General features: G+C 47.5%; 1 protein-coding gene across 1 annotated transcript in view; it reads right to left on the bottom strand.

The window, feature by feature from the left end:
• The window catches only part of ASTN1 (astrotactin 1), a 359,002-nt gene that overhangs the window by 21,525 nt on the left and 313,502 nt on the right, over positions 1–23,975 (bottom strand). Inside the window, exons 17-21 of the mRNA XM_040263917.1 lie at positions 21,297–21,565; positions 13,033–13,166; positions 9,139–9,290; positions 7,350–7,485; positions 499–599 (exon numbers count right to left, since the gene is read on the bottom strand). Of these exons, the coding sequence (XP_040119851.1) occupies positions 499–599; positions 7,350–7,485; positions 9,139–9,290; positions 13,033–13,166; positions 21,297–21,565 (792 nt within the window). The remainder of the gene's footprint in view (positions 1–498; positions 600–7,349; positions 7,486–9,138; positions 9,291–13,032; positions 13,167–21,296; positions 21,566–23,975) is intronic.

Below are 23,975 nucleotides of genomic sequence, written 5' to 3'. Positions count from 1 at the left end.
AAATACAGAATGAAGATTTTGACACATTTTTTGTAGGAGGGAGTCATACAGCAATGCATTCTAAATCTGTAGTCTTCCTTTACTATAATTCAAAATAACCTTTCAGGTGTACCAAATTAAAAAAAAAAAAAACAGGAAGAGGGTAAGTGAGCTGATGGGCATCCTGAGGGCAGAGGTCACAGGAACTAAAGCACCTGGCATCACGTCCCTAAGCAGCTGGTGTACTGCCTTGTGTGGCTGGGGCCTTCACCAGTGTCTGCTACGTTCCCTGACTCACAAGCCATGTGGAATGCCGGGGCGCAATGCAGATTTCCACACCAGAGGCAGAGGTTGAAGTGTTCCTGCCAAGGAGATCCTCCACTCCTGAGCCTTGAATTCTCCCCCTTCCCCACTGGACTTGACTGTTCTGTCTGACTCCCTTGCTCCCTCTTTCCCCATGGTGAGGGGAGGTCCCTGGAGCATCCCTCGGCAGACCCTGCTGGCCTCCGTGTCTCTTACCTTGAGCTTTGACATCATCCACCACAGGGCAAGGGGTCTTCACAATCACATCACTTGGCCTGGAGCGTCGGCCTGTGTTGTCCACGCCCCACAGGGTGAACCTGGCAGGGAGAGGAGGGCATCAACAGAGAGAACTCACCGACCCAGCCTTGCCTGGATGGACGGGTTTCCCCTGGCTGCTCTCGCCTCCGAGTCATGCACTTACTACCATCACCCAGGTCGTAAAGTATGAAGCATAGAGTCTTTGACTACTTTCTGATGGGTTCTGGGCTGTCATTTGCTGTCTTGAGGATATTGCATGATAGCAACCATCATGGCACAGGGCAGTGTTTCTCCAAGTAGGGTCCCCAGACCAGTAGTATCGCCAGGGAAGTGGATAGCAATGAAATTCCTCATACCCCATGCCAGACCTACTGAATCAGAAACTCTAGGCGAGAACAAAATCTGTGCTATGACAAGCCTTCCAGGTGACTCTGATGCCTGTTGCTGCTGCTGCTGTGCTAAGTCGCTTCAGTCGTGTCCGACTCTGTGCAACCCCATAGACGGCAGCCCACCAGGCTCCCTCGTCCCTGGGATTCTCCAGGCAAGAACATTGGAGTGGGTCACCTGATGCCTGTTACATCCTGACAACTACTGATCTGAGGAAAAGAGCATGCATCTACGGAAACAGATGGTCTGATGTGGGTCTGAAACCTCTACTTCCTGCCATGTGGAGTTGTAGTTAACACCTCTGAGCTTTATTTTCGCTCTCTGTGAAATGGGGATGATAATAAAATTGCTTGCAGAACACTGTGAAGATGAAACGGGATAATAAAACTCAGAAACACCTAACGTAGTACCTGGCGCCCAATGACACTACTTTCAATTCTGTTCTGTCCATCTTGTGCTCAGCTGAGGCTTTTGTGCCAAGCACTGAGGACAGTTTTCCTCTTTAAAGTCAGAAGTGAAACAGCCAGAGTCAAGGAGTCCTGACTTGCTTGTGACTGAACCCTCTATTTCCTACATGAGACTCCTTTTGACGCATGGAGATGCTACCAGCCATGGACAAGGAGGTCAGAGTGGAAACCATATGCTACCCCTGGCAATGAGAAGATGTGGTTCTAAGAGCCCCCTCCACCCTTCAACACACACACACACACACACATACACACCCCAGAAAGAGGATAAAGACCTGGCCATCAAAGGCTGAATGTAAAATTTCCCCCTTGGGTAATGGAGCTGGATGCAGAGGAAAAAGCAACACCAGGCTCTGCTACTCAGAGAGGAATTTGAATATAACCATGAAGATAACCCTGGTGTCAGCGCCCAGGGCCTCTAACAGCTAATCTAGTGAGTCTAAAGCAAATCATTAACACTGCTTTTCTTGTCTCTTTCTCTTTTGCTGTGTCTCCCTGGGAGGCTGCATTTATTGGCATGTCTGGATCTTCTTTCCTCTGGGCAGAGCTGCAGGGAGGAAGAGAGGTGAAAAGAAGAAAGAGGCCCCGAGACAGAGGGGCCGGGGTACCTGTTCAGGTAAATGAGCCTCAGACAGCTGAACTGGTGAGGCAGAAAAGAAATGGAAATTGCCTAAAGCCTGCCAGGAAATACACGAGTCTCTCGGCAGAGAAAAGACAGCCTTGCATCTACCCGCCGAGAAACCCCGGAAACGGTCAGTGTTAAGAACCTGTGGGTCCTGATGTGCTGTTCTCCCTCCCTCTGCCCTCCTCTCATGCTGGAATCCCACCCCACCGGCTGTGCAGGACCGCCCCGCCTCTCTGCTGCCGATCAAACAAGGAGCAGGTGCTCGGCTTTCCCATCTTAGGTGTACAAGTGACTCTGTCAGTTCCACTGCCCTCTGCTTCTCGCCCTGCTCCTTAGTTCAGATCTACCGCCTTGCCTGGCATTAAACCCCTCTGCCACCCTGATCCAAAACCCAGGGGCTGGCTGCCCTTCTCCCCGACCATCCCTCCCCTCCTAGATCTGAGCCCTTGGCATCCAGGCCCACACTCTGGGCTGCCTGGATCCCTAGCAATGGCAGCCCCCAGAATTTTTCATCATTCCTTCTAGACCCCGCAATACACAAACACTGGATCAACCTCTTGCTACTATTTCTAGAGTTGGGACTGAGGCCACCAAACCTGAATCTGGCACATCTGATCTGCCCTTCTGGCACCTGCTCTGCTTCCCGGTCTTATCCCCACAACCCGGTCTCAAGCCAGGTCTCACACTCCTTCTCTGCCCTTCTACTCCAGATCATCTTGAGCTGTTTGTCAGGGATGGGCCCAGAGGTACACAGGGCAAACTGCAGACTTGCACCCCACTTTCAGGGACTCCCACGTGGATGCATTCCCCCTCACCCTCACGTGCAGACTCTACCCTGACCCCATTTCCAGTGTCCCTTCTCTCCAGAGTCAGAAAGGAGGAAGTCCTATTCTCCATGAGGTCAATGCCCAACTGCCAGCAAAGTCACAGGACTGCTAGTGTGAGCCTGGCCCTGTGCCTGGCTCTCACCACCAGGCTCTCTTCCTTCACCAGCCCCTCCCCAACTACGTGTCTGAGCCCACTTCTTGAACCCCCGCCCTGAGATCCAGCCCGATGTCCCATCCTCTGTAAGACCGCTCTGCTTCATCTTTTCCCATCCACCTCCCAGGGTCCTGAGAGTCGCCTTAGGACTCCAGGTCAGGGCTGGCATCTTGCTACCTGCTGATGAGCCACGTGATGCTGTCTGCCTGAATATTTACAGGTTTAGGGGTCACCTGCCCTGGACTGTCAATAGTGGGTTCCAGCCACTTCTTGTAGCACGCCTTATTTAATCTTGGACGCTTGATTTCTAGCAGTTTCCCTGGACTGAAATGTCCTAAGTCTCAGGTAGCACAGTGGCTGTCAGATGGATGCTCTCTCTCAGTGCCTGGGATGCAGTTAATCTTCACCCCACCCCACTTGGCCCATTCCTCTGAGTTTTGCTTTGTGCTTCATCCTGCTGTGAGTTCTCACTAAGTCTACTGGATTCTGGCTGGGATGAAATTTTGTGTGCTGTATTTAATTCTCATTACTCTGACTGGGCAAATAGTATACAATTTAGGGTCCTAAGCCCTTATCCGGAGAAGGCAATGGCATCCCACTCCAGTACTCTTGCCTGGAAACTCCCATGGACGGAGGAGCCTGGTAGGCTGCAGTCCATGGGGTCGCTAAGAGTTGGACTTGACTGAGCGACTTCACTTTCACTTTTCACTTTCATGCATTGGAGAAGGAAATGGCAACCCACTCCAGGGTTATTGCCTGGAGAATCCCAGGGATGGTGGAGCCCAATGGGCTGCCATCTGTGGGGTCGCACAGAGTCAGACATGACTGAAGTGACTCAGCAGCAGCAGCAGCAGCAAGCCCTTATCATTTTTAATAGCAAAGCAAGGTATTAGGAAAGGCAATGCTTCCCCACATGCTTCTAAATAGAGAAGACTCTTGGCCTAAGAGACTGTCCTCAGTGGTCCTGGCTGTCTCAGTCCTGGAGGGACCCTGAGGAGTAGCCAGATTACTTTTACTGCTGAAGCAAGCCTGGGGAACACTTTACGCATTTCAAGAGGCAATGTCACCTGCAGTTACTTCAGGAAGTCTTCTCTGTTCATTGTCAGCATCATCGCTTCTACTTTTGGACACTGGTAGGACAGTAAGTAGCTGGAATCAGTGGGCAGAAGAGATAAGCTCTGCCCCCAATCCGGAAAGCTGATGTGCGAGTGCGTCTATTGCCTTGTCCAGAGCTGCTGGTCGCTTTCCACCGCTGCCTGCCTGCTGGGATCGCTCAGCCTGTCGTTAGAGCCTGTGTGATGACACGTGTATCGTGACGGTGTGTGTTTGTGAACCAACGAAACCCTGCTCTAGCTCCAGGGCTGATGTTTTAAAGGACTGAAATTTGATGTGCAAGGAGCATCCTTGGGCTTCCTGCCTCTATCTGCAACTCCACCCTTGCCTGCTCCAGGTGTGGTGGTTTCTGCAGATGGCTCCAAACCCACTCTCTCTTTCTGAATTATCTGTTCACTGTCTCATCCCCCACCCTCCAAAGGCAGCGGCTCTCCTGTGGGCACACACTGTGATGTGGATGGTGGGCTACAAGGCTCAGGAGTCATCTCCCCACTCTGGCCTCAGTTTCCTCATGTGTAAAATGAAGATGTCGGACCAGACACTCCCTTTTAACCAGGGATTCTCAGCTGTTTTTGCACTGTAGGCCTTTTCTCAGAATAATGCTTTTCCAATGCATCAAATAAAGTGGGTAGATGACAAAGTGAGCCAGTTATACTGAAAGGATGTTCTACCTCTGTGGACCTCAGGTGAAGAGCCAGCTCTGTGTGTTAATGTGAGTAATAAGATCATGCTTGATCTTTCCAGTAGCCTGGGCTGGCTGGGAGTGAGATGCAGTGAAGAATGTGCAAACTTTGATTCAGTTCTTAGCCACCCACCACTGCCCCACGACAAGCTGTGTGATCCAGAGGAAGTTACTTAGTGCTGCTGAACTCAGTTTCCTCAACTATACAATGGGAACAGCAACCGTAATCTCACAGGGTTGGAGGGTTCCCAGAAACACCTACATGTAGGGAACGTGCCATAAATAAAGGCTGCCTTCCTCTGTATTACAGATAAGGAAACAGCAACGTTGTGTCCCACTTCATCAGTCATCGGCTAGGGACAAAGCCAGGTGTGGGGCCCGAGTGTTCTCAGCTCTTAATGCAGGGCTTCCCTCCTTAGGCCAGGGGCTGATGCTCTGGTTCACTTGATAGCTCCGCAGAGGAGCCTCTCTCCCAGGCCTGCCCGCGCCCTCTGCATGTGATCTGCAGCGCCACCTAGTGGACGTTGGCTGTTTCTTCTTCCCTCTGGCTCCTGCAGTCTCATCATCTCTTTTGCAATCAATTAAGAGGGAGACGCTGAAAGCTCACCTAGGATAGCAGAGTTGGAGAAGGCATCAGACTAAGGTCTTTGATCAGGAAATGTAGCCAGACCAAGGCCAACATGAGGAGGGTCCCAGGGTGGGTAAAGACTGGCACTCCTAACAGACAACCACGCCAGCCTCGCGCTCATAGGAGCCTTGAAATTCCTAATTAACCGTTGTAACTTAGTGACAGGAATTATTGAGCCCTCATATATGGGAATTCCAGTTGCATCGAGTTTGAGGCATTTCCGGTGGGTTAGGTGTTCCATATTCCCAAACCTTTGTTCCTTGTATCGGTTCCTCTGCTAATGAAGGATGAGCATGCTCAGTCACTCAGTCGTGTCCGACTCTTTGCAAGCCCATAGACTGTCCTGCCAGGCTCCTCTGTCCATGAGATTCTCCAGACAAGAAGACTGGAGTGGGTTGCCATGCCCTCCTCCAGGGGACCTTCCCAACCCAGGGATCAAACCCTTGACCCCTGCATCTCCTGTACTGGGAGAAGGAGCCTCTGACACTGAACCAAGGCTGCCCAAACCGCAGGCCAGCTCATGAGAATCCTGAGGAGACTTGCCTTTGTCCTACTATTACCATTTATGTCTCTCTATATTTTCCAGCTCCTCCAGAATATCACTTGTCTTTACGCATTTTGCTTTCATCAGCCCAGCCCCTCGGTTACATCTCTCTTTCCTGTACTGAAGATATTCAGCCTGAGCATGGAAGTTCGTTTTGCAATCCATGTCACTCACATTTCCTGTGCTTTTCATCTCTGAACTCTTTCACTGTGGAAATAGAAACAATTTATTCTGGAAACCTTGACTCCATTCTCATGACCTCATCTGTAAACTGCTAAATGTTTTTCATACTGATGGGGTCAAAGGGTCCCAGAACTGCATCACTGTGAATCCTGCCTTCGTCCCCCAGTGTTGCCATTATGACTTAGATTCCATCACTATCTCTCTTCTTTTGGTGTCTTTTATGTCTGCTTCGAAAATACTTCGCAGTTGTTCCCAGAGCACAGAGGGAAACAGGGAAGCTACCAGCAAGAATAGAGCTGGTCCAAGTGCCCCAAGATAGGAGCTCATGGTATTTCCTTTGAAGAAAGACCGTCTCTCACCTCTATAAAACTATTTCAATGTGGCTGAGGCTAGATTTTTTAAAGCAGAGCTCTTAGTATTCTACTCCTTTCCTCCAGGAAAAAAAAAAAATAAGTAATAATATCCTCTGACTTTCAGCATTCACTTTATTTTCCTGAGTTCACTTTTGTCTAGCCCCTTTCTTCACCGTCTGTTTCCACCCCATCGCCTCCTGGCCGCTCGCCATCGCCCCTCTTCACCTCTGCCCTTGCTGTTTGCTCCATCTGGTGTGCCTTTTCTAACACGGTGCCTACTGCAAATCCGCACAACCCAGTTCAGACGACTTCCACTCTACTTAGAATGAATCACAGCTTTCTTTTCTCTTCTATGACATGTTCCTTGCTCTTTTGTATTTAGCTTTTATTTCATTCTGCTTGATGTTAAAGCTAGCTGTTTATATGTTTCGCCTCTGTGTTGCAAATTAGGATAGGATTAAATTATCTCTTTTGATCCTCCCCATGCAGTGTTTAGAAAGTCCCCTATAATGCTCGGGCTTCCCTGGTGGCTCAGATGGTAAGGAATCTGCCTGCCATGTGGGAGACCTACCTGGGTCAGGAAGATTTCCTGAAGAAGGATATGGCAACCCACTCCAGTCTTCTTGCCTGGAAAACCCCATGGTGGGCTACAGTCCACGGGGGTCACAAAGAGTCAGACACGACTAAGCGACTAACACACAGAACACGATAATGATGACTGAGACAAAATTTGGAACACTTATATTTTTCCAAGTCTCTAAAGGAGCTCAAGTAGTAAAAAGGAATGAGCTAAAAGTCTGGGGGCGTTCAAGGCAAGGAATAACGAGGTGGGTGTGTTTCACTCACATGTAGATGGTGTCGGGTTCCAGGCATCGGATGATCAGAGAGATTGTGGTGAGCTGCTTGTCTGGAACCTGAGAGGGCATCGCACACGGAGACTTCGCTCCAGAGATGATGTCGTCTGCGAAGCTTAGCACCGTTTCTGCCCAGAACAGCAAGGAATAGAAAAAGCATGAGAAACAGTGGTGGCCAAGCAATGTCTGGTGATGATCAACTCCATGAAAACTTATTATGCAAATCATTTGGTCCCCCATTTTCTTTTTTTTGTAATTAATTAATTTATAGATTCCCTTGGACTGCAAGGAGATCAAACCAGTCACTCCTAAAGGAAAACAGGACTCCAAGGAGATCAAACCAGTCGATCCTAAAGGAAATCAGTCCTGAATATTCATTGGAAGGACTGATGCTGAAGCTGAAGCTCCAATACTTTGACTACCTGACGCGAAGAACTGACTCATTGGAAAAGACCCTGATGCTGAGAAAGATTGAAGGCGGGAGGAGAAGGGGATGACAGAGGGTGAGATGGCTGGATGGCATCACTGACTTGATGGACATAAGTTTAAGCAGTCTCCAGGAGTTGGTGATGGACAGGGAGGTCTGGTGTGCTGCAGTCCATGGAGTCGCAAAGAGTTGGACATGACTGAACTGAGCTGAATTTATTATTTTTTAAATTTTTGGTTGCACCCAGGGGCATGTGGGATCTTAGTTACCCAATCAGGGATAGAACTTCACATCTCTGGCATTGGAAGGTGGAGTCTTAACCCCTGGACCACCAAGGAAGTCTTGGTCCCTGATCTTAAATTCCCAGTAGGGAAAGGAGACCTAGAAGGACTGTCTTTTCTGAGTGATTCACACCTAACTAATCGGTTTGGAGCCATTTGTCCAGAGTTAGTTTAGAAACAACCAAGGCACGATGGACCCAGCACAGCGAGCGCTTTTATGACACACTCTTGGCTCGGGCACAGAACATCTGTTCTGGTCAGTGGTCACTGCGAGACCTTCATAATACCTGTGCACATCAGGAAAGGCCCAGAAGAAGCAGGAGCCAGCTCTCCATGCCCAAAGGCAGTGCATATGTTCCCAAGCCTCTGTGATAGTTTTACCATAAGTTATTTGCCCTGAGTGAGACCACTCTGCTGGTGCCCGTGTTCATGTGTCAGTTTTAGGAATGATTTATGTTGACCTTTCTCTATGTGTAGACAGTAAATACTGAGGCACGAAACATTTTTCACAGGGTACTTCCACTCCTTTAAGACTTCCCCCTTCCAGCAGGCCCTGGCAAAAGCAGGTCCTTGCTTTAGGACAAGCAATAGGATCTTTTGCTTGCTTGCTTTAGGACCTGGCAAAAGCCTGTCCTTGCTTTAGGACAAGACACAGGGTAATAAGCATGTCTGTTTCTACATGCTTTTGCCTGGATGGAATGGGGAGTGGGGGTTATAGGGATTTTATTTTTTTTGCCTATAATCATGGCATTGGTTAACACAGAATTGTATCCTAATTGTGGCCTAGGATAACTAGCGTATTGTTTTGTTGTTTCTTTGTAAGTGTGCCTAGAGGCAATGAAACGGACACCTCTTTCATAAACAAAGAGGAAAACAAAATCAAAACAAGACTTTGTCAGCTACTCACAATCCAAAAGCTCTTAAACGGGGAAGACGCTGCTGCTGCTTCTCCCTGCTCTTCCCACATGACCCAGGGATCCTAGGGACCAGGGGCAAAGGCAGAAGGCAGGATATTTTCCTTTTCTCTTTGCTACCTTGGATTAAGATGAACCTGCCCAGTGGGAGATGCTCACCTGTCTCCACTTTGGAGTGGTCCATCCTATCAGTGACCTTCTCTTGACGGATGAGGTAATCTACAATCTGCACCCCGATCGGAGGCTCTGAGTGTTCCCACTCCAGGACCACAAGGGTGCTGCTGGGCTCGTGAACCGTGGACAGTCTCAGCCTGAGTGCAGACAGGAAGAAACATGAGACAAGGACCCAGCCCAGACCTGGGATGTCTCCTGATACCACCACTCGCCACCTTCCCAACTGTTACATGGTAAACTCTCTTTCTAACTTTTCTTGACCAGCCACTAAAATGATGTCTTTGAGGGCCTGTCTCCTTGACTAAAAAGTAAAGATTCTTGAAGGTCCTTAAAGTCTATATTTTGTTCATCTAAGAGCCCATTACAAATTGGGAACTCAACATTTATTGGTAAATAAGCAGGTAAGTCAAAGATGAACGAATACTTATATCGCACAGGGTGAGCGGAGAGGGCCTTTGGAGTAACACATTATAGGCTTGCAAATATAATTTCTGGATTTGCTCTTGAAAAATAAGAAAACGTGCCTATAAGACTCATACCAAGGCCCACTGAAGGTAATGTCTGGGAGAACCCTTTATTAAGAAAGATAGTCAGCTCAGCTTTGAGAACATTATAAGATCTGCCCTGCTGGGGGAACCCTGGCTTCCCCTCTTGTTACAGGGACCAACATCTGCTCAGTTTGGAGGTCATGTTCACAGGGGACTTTACTGGGCCAGAGAGAGCTGGACACAGGTCAAGTTCTCCTTAGGGCGATGCCCTGCGTCTGCAAACTCAGGCTCTGATTTCAGTTTCTATCTTTGCTCTTGGGTTTCTATGACGATCCCGATTCCTGATTCCAGTCTTCCATCGCTTTTCCCAATTCACTGTCCCCTCATGACATGTCAGTTGTCCATTTTGAGCACTCTTTGCCACCTCATCCCCGTTTGTGCATGGTAGAGATTCAAGAAAGACTACTGACACCCACTGGTATGGATTTTCTAATGATCCAAGAGGTTTCCATTCTCTGTCTTTGTTCTGACTTCATGTGTGTGCTGTAGGTTTCTCATTTGCTTCTTGTCTTTGTTCCTTCCTAGACCACTGGCTTCGGGGAGTTTTCCCAGCTCTTGGTCACGCCAGCCTCCTTCCCTTACATGTGTCTCTGCCATTCATTCCCAACCTTGACTCCTCTATCTCATGACCACCCACGAGCAAGGCTCTAGTCTCTGCTGAGCTCAAAGATGTATCACTGGTCTCAAGGATTCCCAGGCAAGGTAGTGTGGATGGATCACACCAAAGCAATGTTCAATTTCAATTCAACAAATGTTTCTTAAGCACCCATTACTTGTAAGAATATGCTTGGTGCTGAGGATGCCCAAGCCAGCTCCAGTCCCTTCTTCTATGGAGTGGTCACCAGACCAACATACAATTATACATGTAATTGTAATCATGTGTGATAAGAACTCTAGCAAGAAATCATGGAAGACTCTGGAAGTGACAGCAAGGAATTCAACTGGTGGGAAAATAATACAAACCACATGCTCTTCAGTGGCTTACTAGGAAGGACTGCATAGTTTGCATATGACAGTCAAGATGGAGCAGACCCAAAACAGTGCAAATACTGACAAATTCATTAATTAGAATCATATGCAGAGGGCTATTTTGAAGAAAAAAAAAACATTAGGAAGCTTAAGTAACTAAGGCTTACTGAGGATTCAGATTTTGTGAAAATAATGACTAAGTCTGTGGCCTCTACTGAAAAATAGGACTGTGTATGATTTACACAGGCTTGTGTAGAACTAGAGTGCAACTCTATATCTAACTACTGATAAAAATTCAAGAAATTAAGGTCTGGTGATGGAAGAAGTGATTAGAGTTGACAAGGAAAGCAAAATCCTTAATAGACTTTCCTGTTTATGGAAATTTAGCCCAATTTGATTTTTTGCTGTGACATTTAGTCAATACAGCTTTAGAAATGAAATCAGCTCACACAAATAACTGGATTTTGTGTCCACCTGATGATAACAATTTGGTGGCTTCCGTATTTCAAAGGTAGCTGTTTTAGTTGCTGAATCAGTCTAGAAGCACCATGTTTTAGGGTCTCCCTTTCTACCAAAAGAAAGAGCTTTTACTCATAATGAGCTTGATTCCCTTTCGAGTTAAGAGGTCCACGTCATGGCTATAAAGAGCAAGAAGCCAGTGGCTGGTGTGTCTAAAGTCGCCCAAATAGAAAAGACCTAAGGAGACATCGGACTCGTAATGACCCTCCACCACTGCGTTCTCCTTGGTCTCCTGTTCTTCCTGCTCAGTTCTGGCCCCCTAATGCCCACCCGCACCTGCATGGAACAGACCAGAGGGCAGCGTGCGCCCAGGCCAGCCTCTCCCTTGCTTGTTTCCTCCTACCCTCTTGCTCCCACTTACTCAGCCCTCCACTTACCAGGTCCTGATCCTCCCTTTGGGCTCTCTTTGCCTGACAGTTCACGAGACCAGGCTTCTTTAGCTTGTCCAACCAGCCCTCTTTAGCCCGCACAATATTTCTGTGCCTCACTCCCATGACTGAAGCCCCACTGAAGACTAACAGGGGCTCCTGCCCTTTACATGGGTCCAGCCAATTCCGTTCAGCCTTCCTCAGAGGGGATGGAATCCAGGGATGGAAACTGGACATGTTCATTCTCACCTACCTCTGAGCCCTTTGCACTTTGTTCACCCCTCGGATGCAGGTACCCCTTAACACGCGTCCTTGACCTGCCGCTCTTCCTGATTGATAGTCAGTCTGGAGCACCCTTTCTCCTAGCTCTGGTTCTGTTTCTCATTTCTTTGGGGCTGAGTTCAACCTTCTTATCTCTAGTGGTTACTTGGCTGCAGAGCGCAGTTCATCTTCCCTGCTGACCAGCGACCATCTCTGTAGGACTGTCCCACTGTAACTCTGAGGCAGGTGCAGAGGGAGCCACCCTCCTCCTCAAACCTGCTTCTCCCGGGAGGCTTCTTTTCTCGGCTGTAGCCTAGCCATCTTCCCAGCACCTCCAGTCATAAGGCTTCAGTCCATTCTCAACTTCTCCTTCCTTCTCACTCCCATACTCAACCAGTCACCAGACTCTACTGGTTTGACCCAAAGTCATCTCTCAGAGGTATCCTCTCTGTACTATGATGGCTAAGACCACAGTCTCTCAGCTATGGCTCTGCTTCCTGTTCTATGACTTTAGGAAAAACTATTCAGTCCATCTGAGTCTGATTCCTTGTCTATTGAAGGGGAAGGGTGATAACCACTTCACCGCTCTACACGGTGCCTGTCACCCAGTCAGTGTGCTTTTCGCCTGGGCCTTATAACTGATCTCTAACTTCACCCCCTTTTAGCACATTTTCCCCTCTTAGCTTTGAGCCATGTTGTCCGGCTTTCTCCACCTTCAGGGAGAAATTCCAGCGCCATCTCCTTCATGAAGCCTTTCCTATTCTTCAGATTCACACTTGGCCATTCCCTTTTCACATTTCTTTAAATGTCTCATATAACTCTTTTTTTTTTTTTTTTTTAAATCTGGCCACACCATGTGGCAAGTGGTATCTTAGTTCCCCAGACCAGGGATCAAACCCCTGCCCCCTGCCCCCTGCCCCCTGCTCCCTGCCCCCTGCTCCCTGCAGCGGAAGCACAGAGTCTTAACCACTGGACCACCAGGGAAGTGCTTGTCTCATATAACTCTTATCAAACCCTTCCCTCCACTGTTAAATTTGTGAACCTGCCTCCCCTGAAAGACTGAAAGTGCCCCGAAGGCAGGCACCATCTTTTTCTTTCTGTTCCCCAGTACCCAGCCCATTGCCTGGAAAACAGTGAACAATATTTAATATACGTTTGCAGGATAATGCTAAGACATGCCAGCAAGAGAAAGCCCAGAAAGGCGGGACTCGTACACGGGCTGAGGGAGAGGCGCGCAGGTGGGGAGCCCGTCAGCTCCGAAAGCAGTGGAGTCACATCGACACCAGTCCTCGATGACGTCTCCGGTTCCCGAGCACCAGAGGGAGCTCATGGTGGCCTCCAGCAGGAGCTGCAAGGGAGGGCAGAGACAAGAGTGAGCATCAGGGAGGCAGGGCCGGGTCATCAGACTCTAGAGACGGAGCTATTGGCGCTCTGCTTGGCCCTAAATAAGTCCAGCCAGCCAGCTGCAACACCATCTCTCCGTGTGTGTATTTCTACTACCCCAGGGGCGTGTTTCTGCGACAGCTGGACCTTGGAGGACCTGTAGGGTGTCCCTGTCTCATTAGCATCCCTGTGGTTGAGGGCTGGCACCTTGGGAGCCAGTCTTATTCCACCTTGCCACTCCCTCTCATTCTGCACCAGCATTCTATACTCTAGCTCTAGCGACACGACCTCATCCATCCACTCAGCAGGGTTACCGTTGGCTGAAAGGCACTCAGCCTTTCTTCAAATGCCTCTCAGGGCATCCTCCTCTGCCCTCTTCACCACCCGCCACCCACCTGCCCCCGCCACCCAGTATTTCCTCTGTACTCCTTCGGCATGCCTTGTATCTCACTTAGAATATGCATGCAATTTTGCCTTAGGCTGTGATTACGCATCATGCCTCTCTTTCTAATGGAAGGCAGAAGCCATGTGACACACAGGCTGAGACCCGGGCTCTGGAGCAGTCCCTCTGGTGAGAACTCCAGCTCTGACAACCCTTGCCCTGTGACCTTGGGCAAATGACATAAAGTCAGGTTCCTCAATGGTAAAATGGTATAAAAACAGCACTTTCCCTATAAGGATGTTGTGACAATTAAATGAAACAAATCTATGCCCAGGAAGCATGGCAGAGTGCCTGTGCTAATACACACATTGAATTGAAGGAAGCGAAAGTCGCTTAGTCGTGCAGACTCTTTGCAGCCCCAGGGACTGTCCTCTGTCCATGGAATTCTCCAGGCAAGAATAGTGGAGTGGGTAGCCATTCTCCTGAGGATCTTCCCAACCCAGGGATCGAACCCAGGTCTCCTGCTTTGCAGGCAGATTCTTTACCATCTGAGCCACCAGGGAAGTACAAGAATACTGGAGTGGGTAGCCTATCCCTTTTCCAGGGGATCTTTCCAACCCAGGAATTGAGCCAGGGTCCCTTGTATTACAGGCAGAGTCTTTACCAGCTGAGCTACCAGGGAAGCCCAATGCACACAATAGTCGTATATAAATAATACATGTTAGTCATCAATACCGTCAATTGTTATTGTCTTTAAAAGACAGGGTCAGGTCTTATGAGGAAGCTTGTAAATACCACAGAAGCTAGAACAATTCTTTACATACAGTGGTTTCACAGCAGATATTCACTGTTCAATGAAAGGACAATAAGATAACATTAGATCAGTGAGGGAACGGAACTTGTGAGGGGGCAGAAGAAGTGGGTCCTGAGGGCTTCTGACCCTTCAGTGGCCCTGCCTCAATATCCCAACCCCAGCCCAGGGTGGGGGGGAGCCTGGGATGGCCGCAGGGCGAGCCCAGAGCTTTCTCTCAGGGCAACTCAACCTCTGCAGCCTCCGCTTTCCCTGTGTTCTCTTCTCTCAGTTCCACCCTCAGCTAAGCCACACATAATTGAAAAGTTAGAGTAATGACACAGCTATCCTAGGAAATGTTAGTCCAAACAATTAAAGAAAGAAAAAACAGAAGAGAAGAAGTAAAAGAAGAGATAATCCTGAAAAACCAACATGTCCAAGTCCAAAGCCAGTATCCTATGTCCCATCCACCACAGGTTAGAATACACCAAGTCCATACTGACCCTCCCCTCCCACACCACCCACCTTGGAAAGGGAGCCTCTAGGGAGCAGGGGCCAGGCCATTCTCCATTATCAGCACTATCCAAGTTTTCAAGGTTACAAAGCCCTTTTAGATGCTAACTCCTTTGTAACAGAGTGGAGCCCTGTAGAGCCTTTGCGCTGGCTCCTCTCTGAAGTACCTAGATAATAGTATCTGATGCACATTTCCTGAGTTGTTTTACAGATGTCAGTCCCCCACCAAATGGAAGATGATGACCAGGCTTCCTGGAACCTAAGGACTGCATCGATAATGTGAACCCCCAGACACTATCCTGTTCCCTCACCATCAGCCATTCAGAGAACTGCTCACCACGAATTGATCACATCCCCTCCTCCTTCACCTGGCCTTTAAAACTGTTTTGCGGAAACCTTTCCAGGAGTTTAGGGTTTTGGAGCACAAGCCACTGGCCTTGTACTGGCAACCTTCACAATACAGGCTGCATTTTCCTTCATCATGACCGGGTGTCAGTCGATTGGCTTTCCACGTGTAGGTGAATAGACCTGAGTTTGGACAGTGACACTTTCATTTGAGCTCCATGATAAACCATTCACATGATTCACAGTGGAAGACACTTACAGAGTCCGAGATTAGGTCACCATGAACTTGCTCACGGTCACAGGTTAGTAAATGGGCAACAGAATGGATTTGGTATCTCAGGCTAGATGGACACAGCAAGCTGTCTTGATTAATGCCATATCCACTAGCTCCTAAGATGAAGCCTGGTCCATACTAAGTGCTCACTTCATGTTTTCCTGGACTGAATTATATTAATATATATATATATGTACATATATACATAAATATACATATATATATTTTTTAAACTAGGAAAACAGAAAACCTTTGAGATGACCAGAATGAAGAGGATTTCATGGCTGCTGCCTTAGAGTCTTTAATCAACTATTATTGATTAAGCACCTATAAAGACCATTTCCTGTGCTAAGCACTAAGGATGCAATGCAAAGGTAAATATGGCCCTGACCTGCATTAAGTCTTACAGTTAATAAACAAATAATAAACAAAAGTTACATAAATAACCACAGCTGTGACAAGGACTCCAGAAAAGGGTGAGGTGGTGGCAGGAGGTACAAGGAGGGGGCACATATCACAGCAGAGTGTGGGAATGCCTTCATGAGACTGGAGGGATAGGTCAAGAGTAATCGAATCACAAAAGTTGGAGAAGTGTTCCAGGTAGAAAAAAACCAACATTAAGAAGACTTTAGCCTGTATGAGACTTTACTTCTAACATCAACTGAGAAAAAGTTGATCTGGCTGTGAGAGCGAGCAGGGGCAGAGGGATGCTTAGGAAGCGGGAGGGTGGCAGGGTTGATTACAGAGAGTCCTCGGACACTGTATGGGAGGGTGTCATGTTCTAAGAGCAACAGGAAGTCATCAGAATGTTTCACACAAGGGAGCAACATGACCAGATTTTCCTCCAAAAGGCGTGACGACTGTCATTTACGATGACAAACATTCTGAATGCCATTTCAGGCCATTCCCTGCAAGCTCCTCCTCTTTAAATTCTGTGCGAGAGGTAACTGCAAAGGTAGGTTGAGGGTACCAGAGAGGAATTGAGAGGGGCAGAGGAAAGGGGTAAGGTAAGTGATTAAATAGTTAATCCCACTAGCGGTTTGTAAGTAAAGAAAAAGTATGGGAGATCCTGTAAGTTAATAATCACTCAAGAAAGCACGTTTGCTTAACCAAAACCAAGCAGGCTTGCTTAGCAGCAGAACCATGCTACAGAAGCATGCGACATGCCCCCAAACAAACCGTGGTGGCAATAGACCCACATCCTGCCCAGTGAGCTCAGTGAGTTAGTGACTCCTAAGACATGCTCTCTGCACACACAAAACCCAACAATTGATGGGAAAGTGACATCTCAAGGTGAAAGGCCCTCATTGTGCATGCACGCATGCTTAGTGGCTTCAGTCGTGTCCGACTCTCTGTGACCCCACGGGCCGTAGCCCGCCAGGCTCCTCTGTCCGTGGGATTCTCCAGGCAAGAACACTGGAGTGGGGTGCCAGGGGATCTTCCTGGCCCAGGGATCGAACCCTCATCTTTTACATCTCCCGCATTACCAATAGCGCCACCTGGGAAGCCCGCCCTCCTTGTAATGAGACCTAAAATAATTTTTCCATAGTGCCATGACAGTCGTAGCCTGCTCACACAGGAAAACTCCCCTGCTCAACCCAGAGGAGGAGCTGATAGAAGCATGATGTCTATTCAAGAATGAGGAAAAAAGGTGTTTTTTTCCCTTCTCACTCTTCTTTTGATTATAAAACTGTAGCCTACCAAGTTCTCAGTGCCCAGCCCCCTCTAACCTGCCCATTTATAAACCTCACAAGCACCTTGTTCTAATAAGTCACTTCTTATTTATCACTTTGACTCTCACTGAATTCTTTCTGTGTTAAGGCATAAAGGACTGGATCTCCTTGGAGCACACCCTGAAATGTCTGAAATGATTTCAGAATGAAGAAGGTACAATTTGGGAAAGAAAGAGAAGGGAAAATTACATTTTTCTTTGTACCTCCAATGTGCTGGGCATTGCATAAGAGTCCTGGTTTGTCATTAGATTTAATTCTGATTCTAAAAAAGAAATCTAATTTCCAATTTTTATTATTTTTTTCTAAGGAGAGCAGCTGAACTTTCAAGTTCATCTATCCATTCATTTCTTTTTATTGATCGTTTTGCTTGTTCATTCTGCAGAATGACATCTGTGTGTGACTATTGTCAGGCACTGGGATTTCATTTTTTTAATATAAATTTATTTTAATTGGAGGCTAATTACTTTACAATATTGTATTGGTTTTTCCATACATCAACACGAACCCGCCACGGGTATACACGTGTTCCCCATCCTGAACCCCCCTCCCACCTCCCTCTCCATCCCATCCCTCTGGGTCATCCCAGTGCACCAGCCCCGAGCATCCTGAATCATGCATCAAACCTGGACTGGCGATTCGTTTCACATATGATACTATACATGTTTCAGAGGCACTGGGATTTCATAGACGAGAAAGATCTCACAGTCTGGGGGAGAGTGACCAACTATATAATCATGAGAGTAATAGGTGAAGCATGCTTTAAAAGACGCACACACCTATACCATGGGGGCTACATGAGAACACTGCGTTGGCCTGGGAGAGTAAGGGAGGGTCACGTTTGAGCTGGAACTTGGAAGTAACAATAGGAGTCTGCCAGTGGCAGTAATGTAGGCAAAAGCACTTGGGAGTGGGGCGCCATTGCCTTCTCCAACTTCTGGGAGAGAGAGCTGCAAATCTGAAGGACCAGAGCATGGGAGAAAACATTCTGTGTTTAAGGAGATACAAGCAGTTAAATTTTAGAGGATAAAGTATAGCGTGGGTGCAGCCTAACCATGTAAGTGAAGACAAATTGGATAGGGAACTGCCCTTGTTAATGGTGTGCTAAGGACTTTAGATTGTGTCAATAGATTCTACCGAGCCACTGAATTACTTTGCTGCTATATGATCAGAAGTGCATATTAGACTAATTAGTTAGATGACTCTGACTGGTCTAACAGGAAAACCAGTAAGAAGGCGGCTGTAATAAGATAGTGGCCTGATATTGCAGCGGATGACTGAAATACAATCCATGCGTGCTCAGTCGCTCAGTCGTGTCCAACTCTTTGCAACCCTTTGTACTGTAGCCCACCAGGCTCCTCTGTCCATGGGATTTCCTAGGCAAGAATACTGGAGTGAGTTGCCATCTCCTCCTCCAAGCAACTGTCCTGACCCAGGGATTGAATCCCTGTTTCCTATGTCTCCTGCACTGCAGGCTGATTCATTACCCACTAAGCTGCTTTCCAGGTGGCGCTAGTGGCATAGAACCCACCTGCTAATGCAGGAGATGTAAGAGTTATGGGTTCAATCAATGGGATGGGAGGACCCCCTGGAGGAGGGCATGGCAGCCCACCCCAGTATTCCTGCCTGGAGAATCCCATAGACAGAGGAGCCTAATGGGCTACAGTCCATTGGGTCACAAAGAGTTGAATACAACTGAAGCAACTTAACATGACTGAAATATAATAGTTAGGCTGTGACGGGGGTTTGATAAAAAGAGGATGGATTTGAGATATTTGTGGCCCTTGGTGATGGAATAGATGTCAGGGACAAGAAAAGTATAGGAAGCATCCTTGGTCTCCAGTTTGGGCAACTTGGTAGAAACTAATGTCTTTCACTGAGATGGAAGCATGGCAGGTATGGCTTAGGGTGGAAGATGGTGAGTTTGTTGGATTTGAGACACCTGGTTGGTTATATGGCTTGACTTAAATATTGAAGTCGCTCAGTTGTGTCCAACTCTCTGTGATCCCAGGGACTGCAGCCTGCCAGGCTCCTCTGTCCATAAGATTTTCCAGACCAGAATACTGGCTTGACTTACATGTTTTTAAACTGCAGTCACAGACTAGACTGAAATATGGCATTAGGGAGTATTTAGTCCAATAGACGGAAGATAATAAGGCCAAGACGTTGGAAAATTGGCTCAAAGATCCATCAAAGAGGTGGGAATAGAAACCCACTGAGTTACTAATGCCAGGACTCAGCTCTCCTCCCCTGGTCCTTGGCTTCATCACTTCTCATCTCCATCCTTTGGGAGAAAGGGTACAATTGGAAAGAAAAGCAGAGGAGCAGAGAGAATGGTGGAGACAGAATATGTCTAAGGAAGATGAGTGAGGAGAAACAGGGCACAGTGACTGAACTCCAGCTCAAGCCACCTTTCTATGTGCTTAGAAATTCAGGGTTCAAAATATGGCCAGATAGGAGAGAGGTTGAGAGATGCCTCCTAAGACCAGTGCAGGAAGACAGGAAGGGGCTAAGTTCGGGCTAGCAGGGGATCCAGAAAAGGGGGCTGCTAAAGACCAAACTTCCTCCAGCTTCCTCATTCTGCTGGTGTTGGCCATACAGGAAGTAGGGGCTCTAGCCAACCCCCACTCTCCCACAAAGCTCATCCCTGTCTGCAGCTTTGTGCACCCTGCCCATGTCATAGGATAGTTCTGTGCCTGAGCGCCATGACTCTGCTGTTTCCAGCCAAGTGTACAGGAGCTCCTGGGTACCAGCTGAAGCAGCCTGGGGTGGGAAAGGTTAGGGGAGGGCTAGGCATTGGATTAAAAGCATTGCAGCTTTGGGTTTCCATGGTGACACAAGCCCCGCCTTCTCCTCATCCTTTCAAGCCCACCTCTCATGGTCTCTCTTCTCCCACTTCTCTTCCCATAGTCACTTCTATCAGATTGAAGAGAAATTTGTAGGCCAAAGGAACAATTTATCTTTTTGTTCCTGTGAAAAACCTTATTTTCAAACAACCAGTGAAATATCTGTGGTGGAGGCAGAGAGGCGAGAGAAACACACACACAGGCAAAATCCTTCCTGTTGGTTTGAGCATCACCTATGAAGCAAACTGTGACACACCAGGTGTTCCTTAAAAGAGAAAAGAGAAAGCAATTAACACCCCACCTGGATAGACACTGCCTGCAAGCAGCTCACTGCTTGACTCGACAGTGCCTTGTCCCCAGGGTGGGCTTCGTTTAGAGTCGCAGAAGTCCCCACCTTGAGGTTTTGTGTTTATTTTTGTGATTGTTATTGTTGTTGTTGTTGCCTGGGTTTTGACTCACCCTGTTCTTCACATCCTTGAGGAAATCAGAGAGCTAGGGAGTGAGGTAAGCCTGCCTTTACTGCACTTATTCAGCTTATCCTTAGGGGTCCATTTATTTCCTCCTAGCACCTTGGGAGAGGGATCAGCAGAAGAAAAGGAGAAGTGGTTGGGGGAAACGTCATGACCCAGCTGCATAAGAGAAGGCAGAAAGATCTGCACTGGTTTGGAGTTTTGCTCTTAGAGTCAGTGATCACCAGGAAAGCAGCCCCTCCAGGCTAAGGTGGGCAGACCTGTCCCCTGGAGACCGGTACCCCTAAGGTGCTCCTTCTAGTCTGGCTGCAGCTGGTCCTAGGTTTGGAGCAGTTAGGAAAGCTGGTCCCCCTGCCATGCCAATGAGAAGGGGCGGTATTGCTGAACCCCATCCTATGACCATCCCCTCCTGAGGCTTTCCGAACTCTGTTTTAGTGACGATGATTGCTTATGGCCGCCCCCCCATCCCCCTCTTTCCTACCAGCCCGTGTTGCTCAAAGGCTCGTACAAATGCTGAACAGTGACTCCTGAGTCATTACCATGAGTGACACGAAGCCACTGACTGGATTTAACATGCAAATATGCAAATCTAAGCAAATTAGATGCCTGGAGTAGTTTAAAAAAATTCCCCCGCTCTCCGTGTCATAGCCTGGAGCTCAGCTGACCCCATGACCTCCTCAGGCCATTTGCAAAGCCCTCTGTTGTTGTTGATGCCACCCTGAGCCACGAGTCCCAGGCCTCTTACCCTCTGGGTCTGGTTGTTGGTCACCAGCTCATAGATGGGGGCGGCTCTGGTCACCTCCAGCAGAACTGGCTCGGCAGGGGTGTCAGGGCTGGACGTCACGTGACACAGGGGGCAGGATGAGGGGCATCGGCCCTTGCTCTGGCACTCCATGCGGACTCCAGCTGCCACACGCTTGGTGCCAGACTCTGACAGGCTCGCGATGTACTCTGGGAACGTCAGCACCTTGGGGTCTCTTTCCCGCTCCTCTGACTCGTCGGATGGGGAGTTGCCTGCCAGACACAGAATGAAAGGGAACAGTGAGAGAGGTGAGACAGCAGGGACTCACATGGGCTCCTGGCCCCTGAGTACTGAAGTCAGGTTCTTGAGAAGTTAGAAAATGTCTGTGAAGGGTGAGAATGCGATGCTGTCATCCCACTCAGTTTGGGGCACCCATACTCTCAGAAAACTAGAGTTGGAAATAGTTCTTCCAAATGTGAGACAGTTTTTTTTCTTCCTTTCTTTCTGAGTGTCATGAGCCCCACGAATCATTTCAGAGGGATGCTTCTGCAGTATCTGTGCGGGTTTTATGGCTATCATCAATAACATAAACAATAATAGCAGTGATTATTCTATAAATCACTCTCTTCATCCCCAAATGAAGATATCAATAATACTTGCCCCTAGCATTGTGTAATAAATAAACAGCCAACCATTTTTCAAGCACAAAACACAATGACTAGTGCATGTCAAATCACCATCGTTACAGTTTTGATCATAACTAGCAGTAAGATTCATCAAGTCTGAACTATGAAAGTGAGAGCTGTTTAAGACCTCCCCGAACTCCTACCACAGCTCTCTGCATGAATTCTATCATCACACCCATTTTACAGATGAGGAGAGTGAATTCAAGAGCTTTAAGAAGACACGGTTATCGTGAGATCTGAATTCTAAAGCCTTTAAGTCATAGGGAAGAATAGGACTTCTCTGCTTCATTATCAATTGATGTATGGAAGATGGGGAGGGGATTTTGAGCTGTACTCCAGAGCCTGAGAGATGGATCCATATTGCTCTTGACTGATGAGTAAAAGGTAGTTGGGGAGGCTCTTGATTTATATTTGGTGACAAATAGTGGAAATGCCTGCCAGAAAAGAAGTGTTTGCTCCCTACAGAAGAAAGCACTGCTTGGTATTTCTTTTCCAAGCCTTCATGACTTTTAAGTTATTAAGTGTAAAGGAAGATGGAAGTAGAATCTGCTGACAGAAAAACTCTGGGTTCCTTAGGTGACCCCTGGTCCTTTGTGCACAGTTGTATGCCTGAACGTGAAAAAATTTCAGGGGGACACCTGGGCTTTTGGAAACGATGGGCAGATATAATAGAACATTCCTTCTGCTCCTCAGGCTCATTCAGGGTGCTATCCTTGATGAACCGGACCTTTGGGGGAACTGTTTGGAATGATCTACAAAGTGGTTCCAGAAGGTGATCATGAGATACGACTTATAGCTTTACAGCAGAGTTCCCTCTTATAGGGTTCAGGGAGCTCTGCTATTCCCCTTGTTTGTGATGTCATGTAAGACCATTTGAAAGAGTCCAGAGGTATTTCAGCACCATCATTTCCCACATGAGCATCACCACTATGCAGACAAGGCATTTTTTATCAGCAGCTCCATTGACACCAGACTCCTTCTTTGTGCAAAGGCAAAGACTCACTCAGAGACTATAAGTATGGAATATCATTTATTTTACACTCTCATTTTGTTTAATAACAGATCCGAGATTGAGCTCAAGCCCTTGCTAAGTTATAAGAGAACTAAGTAACTGCACACACCAAAACCAAGAATGATGGCCTCAAATGGAAGATCCAGGAGCCCACAGCAGTTAACCTCAAAGTCACTCCAAGCCATGTGCAAATCTTGATTGATACTCAGGCTCACACAACTCAGTCCACCTGAGTGTTCATAAGGCCATGACCTGGCAGGGCTCCCCACCCAGCCCTTTGGCCAGGCTTCCATTCATTCTTCAACAGGCTGCAATAAGGCGGGTGGGGTGAGAGCTTTGCATCCATGATGTGACTTCTAGAAAAGCAGGCCCTCATTCATCAAGAGAGTAAAAGAATTAAAAAAAAAAATCAGTAAAGAGATCACGCTTCTTTTCAAGATAAGATCTGAAACATTTCACTGTGCAAGCTTCGATGGAGAGCCTGAGGGTCTCCTTCTGGCCCTACGCCCCTCCCTCACACGCCTTTCATTATCCATCCAACCAGGAGGTTGAGAAAGTAATTCAACAGAGGCTTGGAAAAGCACTTCTACGAAATGCCCACTAGATGGTGATATAAAGTCTAAAATGACTTCTGTGAGAGGAAAGAAAAGGTGTGATAAATTCATCACCGAGCCACTTTGGACAGAGGAGATACTAATGGAAAAGTAATGCCTGGCTACTTAAAAAAAAAAAAAAAAAAATCTGATGGTACAATTTCCATTCAATCAAATAACAAAAAGTTGAGTAAAACAAATTCCATAAAACTTATGCGGAGAAAAATAGAGTGAGAGACATAATGGTGAGAAACATAAGATAATGAAAAGAATATAAAATTCAGAGGGAAAATTAAATCCCCCTCAATATCCTTCACATGAAGCATAAATTACTGCAAGGGGAAAATAATATGTCATCAAATTTCTTTTCTCTCACCTTTAATTCCCAAAT

This window comes from Oryx dammah, unplaced genomic scaffold, assembly GCF_014754425.2.
Source record: "Oryx dammah isolate SB20612 unplaced genomic scaffold, SCBI_Odam_1.1 HiC_scaffold_21, whole genome shotgun sequence".
NCBI lineage: Eukaryota > Metazoa > Chordata > Mammalia > Artiodactyla > Bovidae > Oryx > Oryx dammah.
Note: the sequence above shows the minus strand (reverse complement) of the source record. Positions and strands in the feature narration are given on the sequence as shown.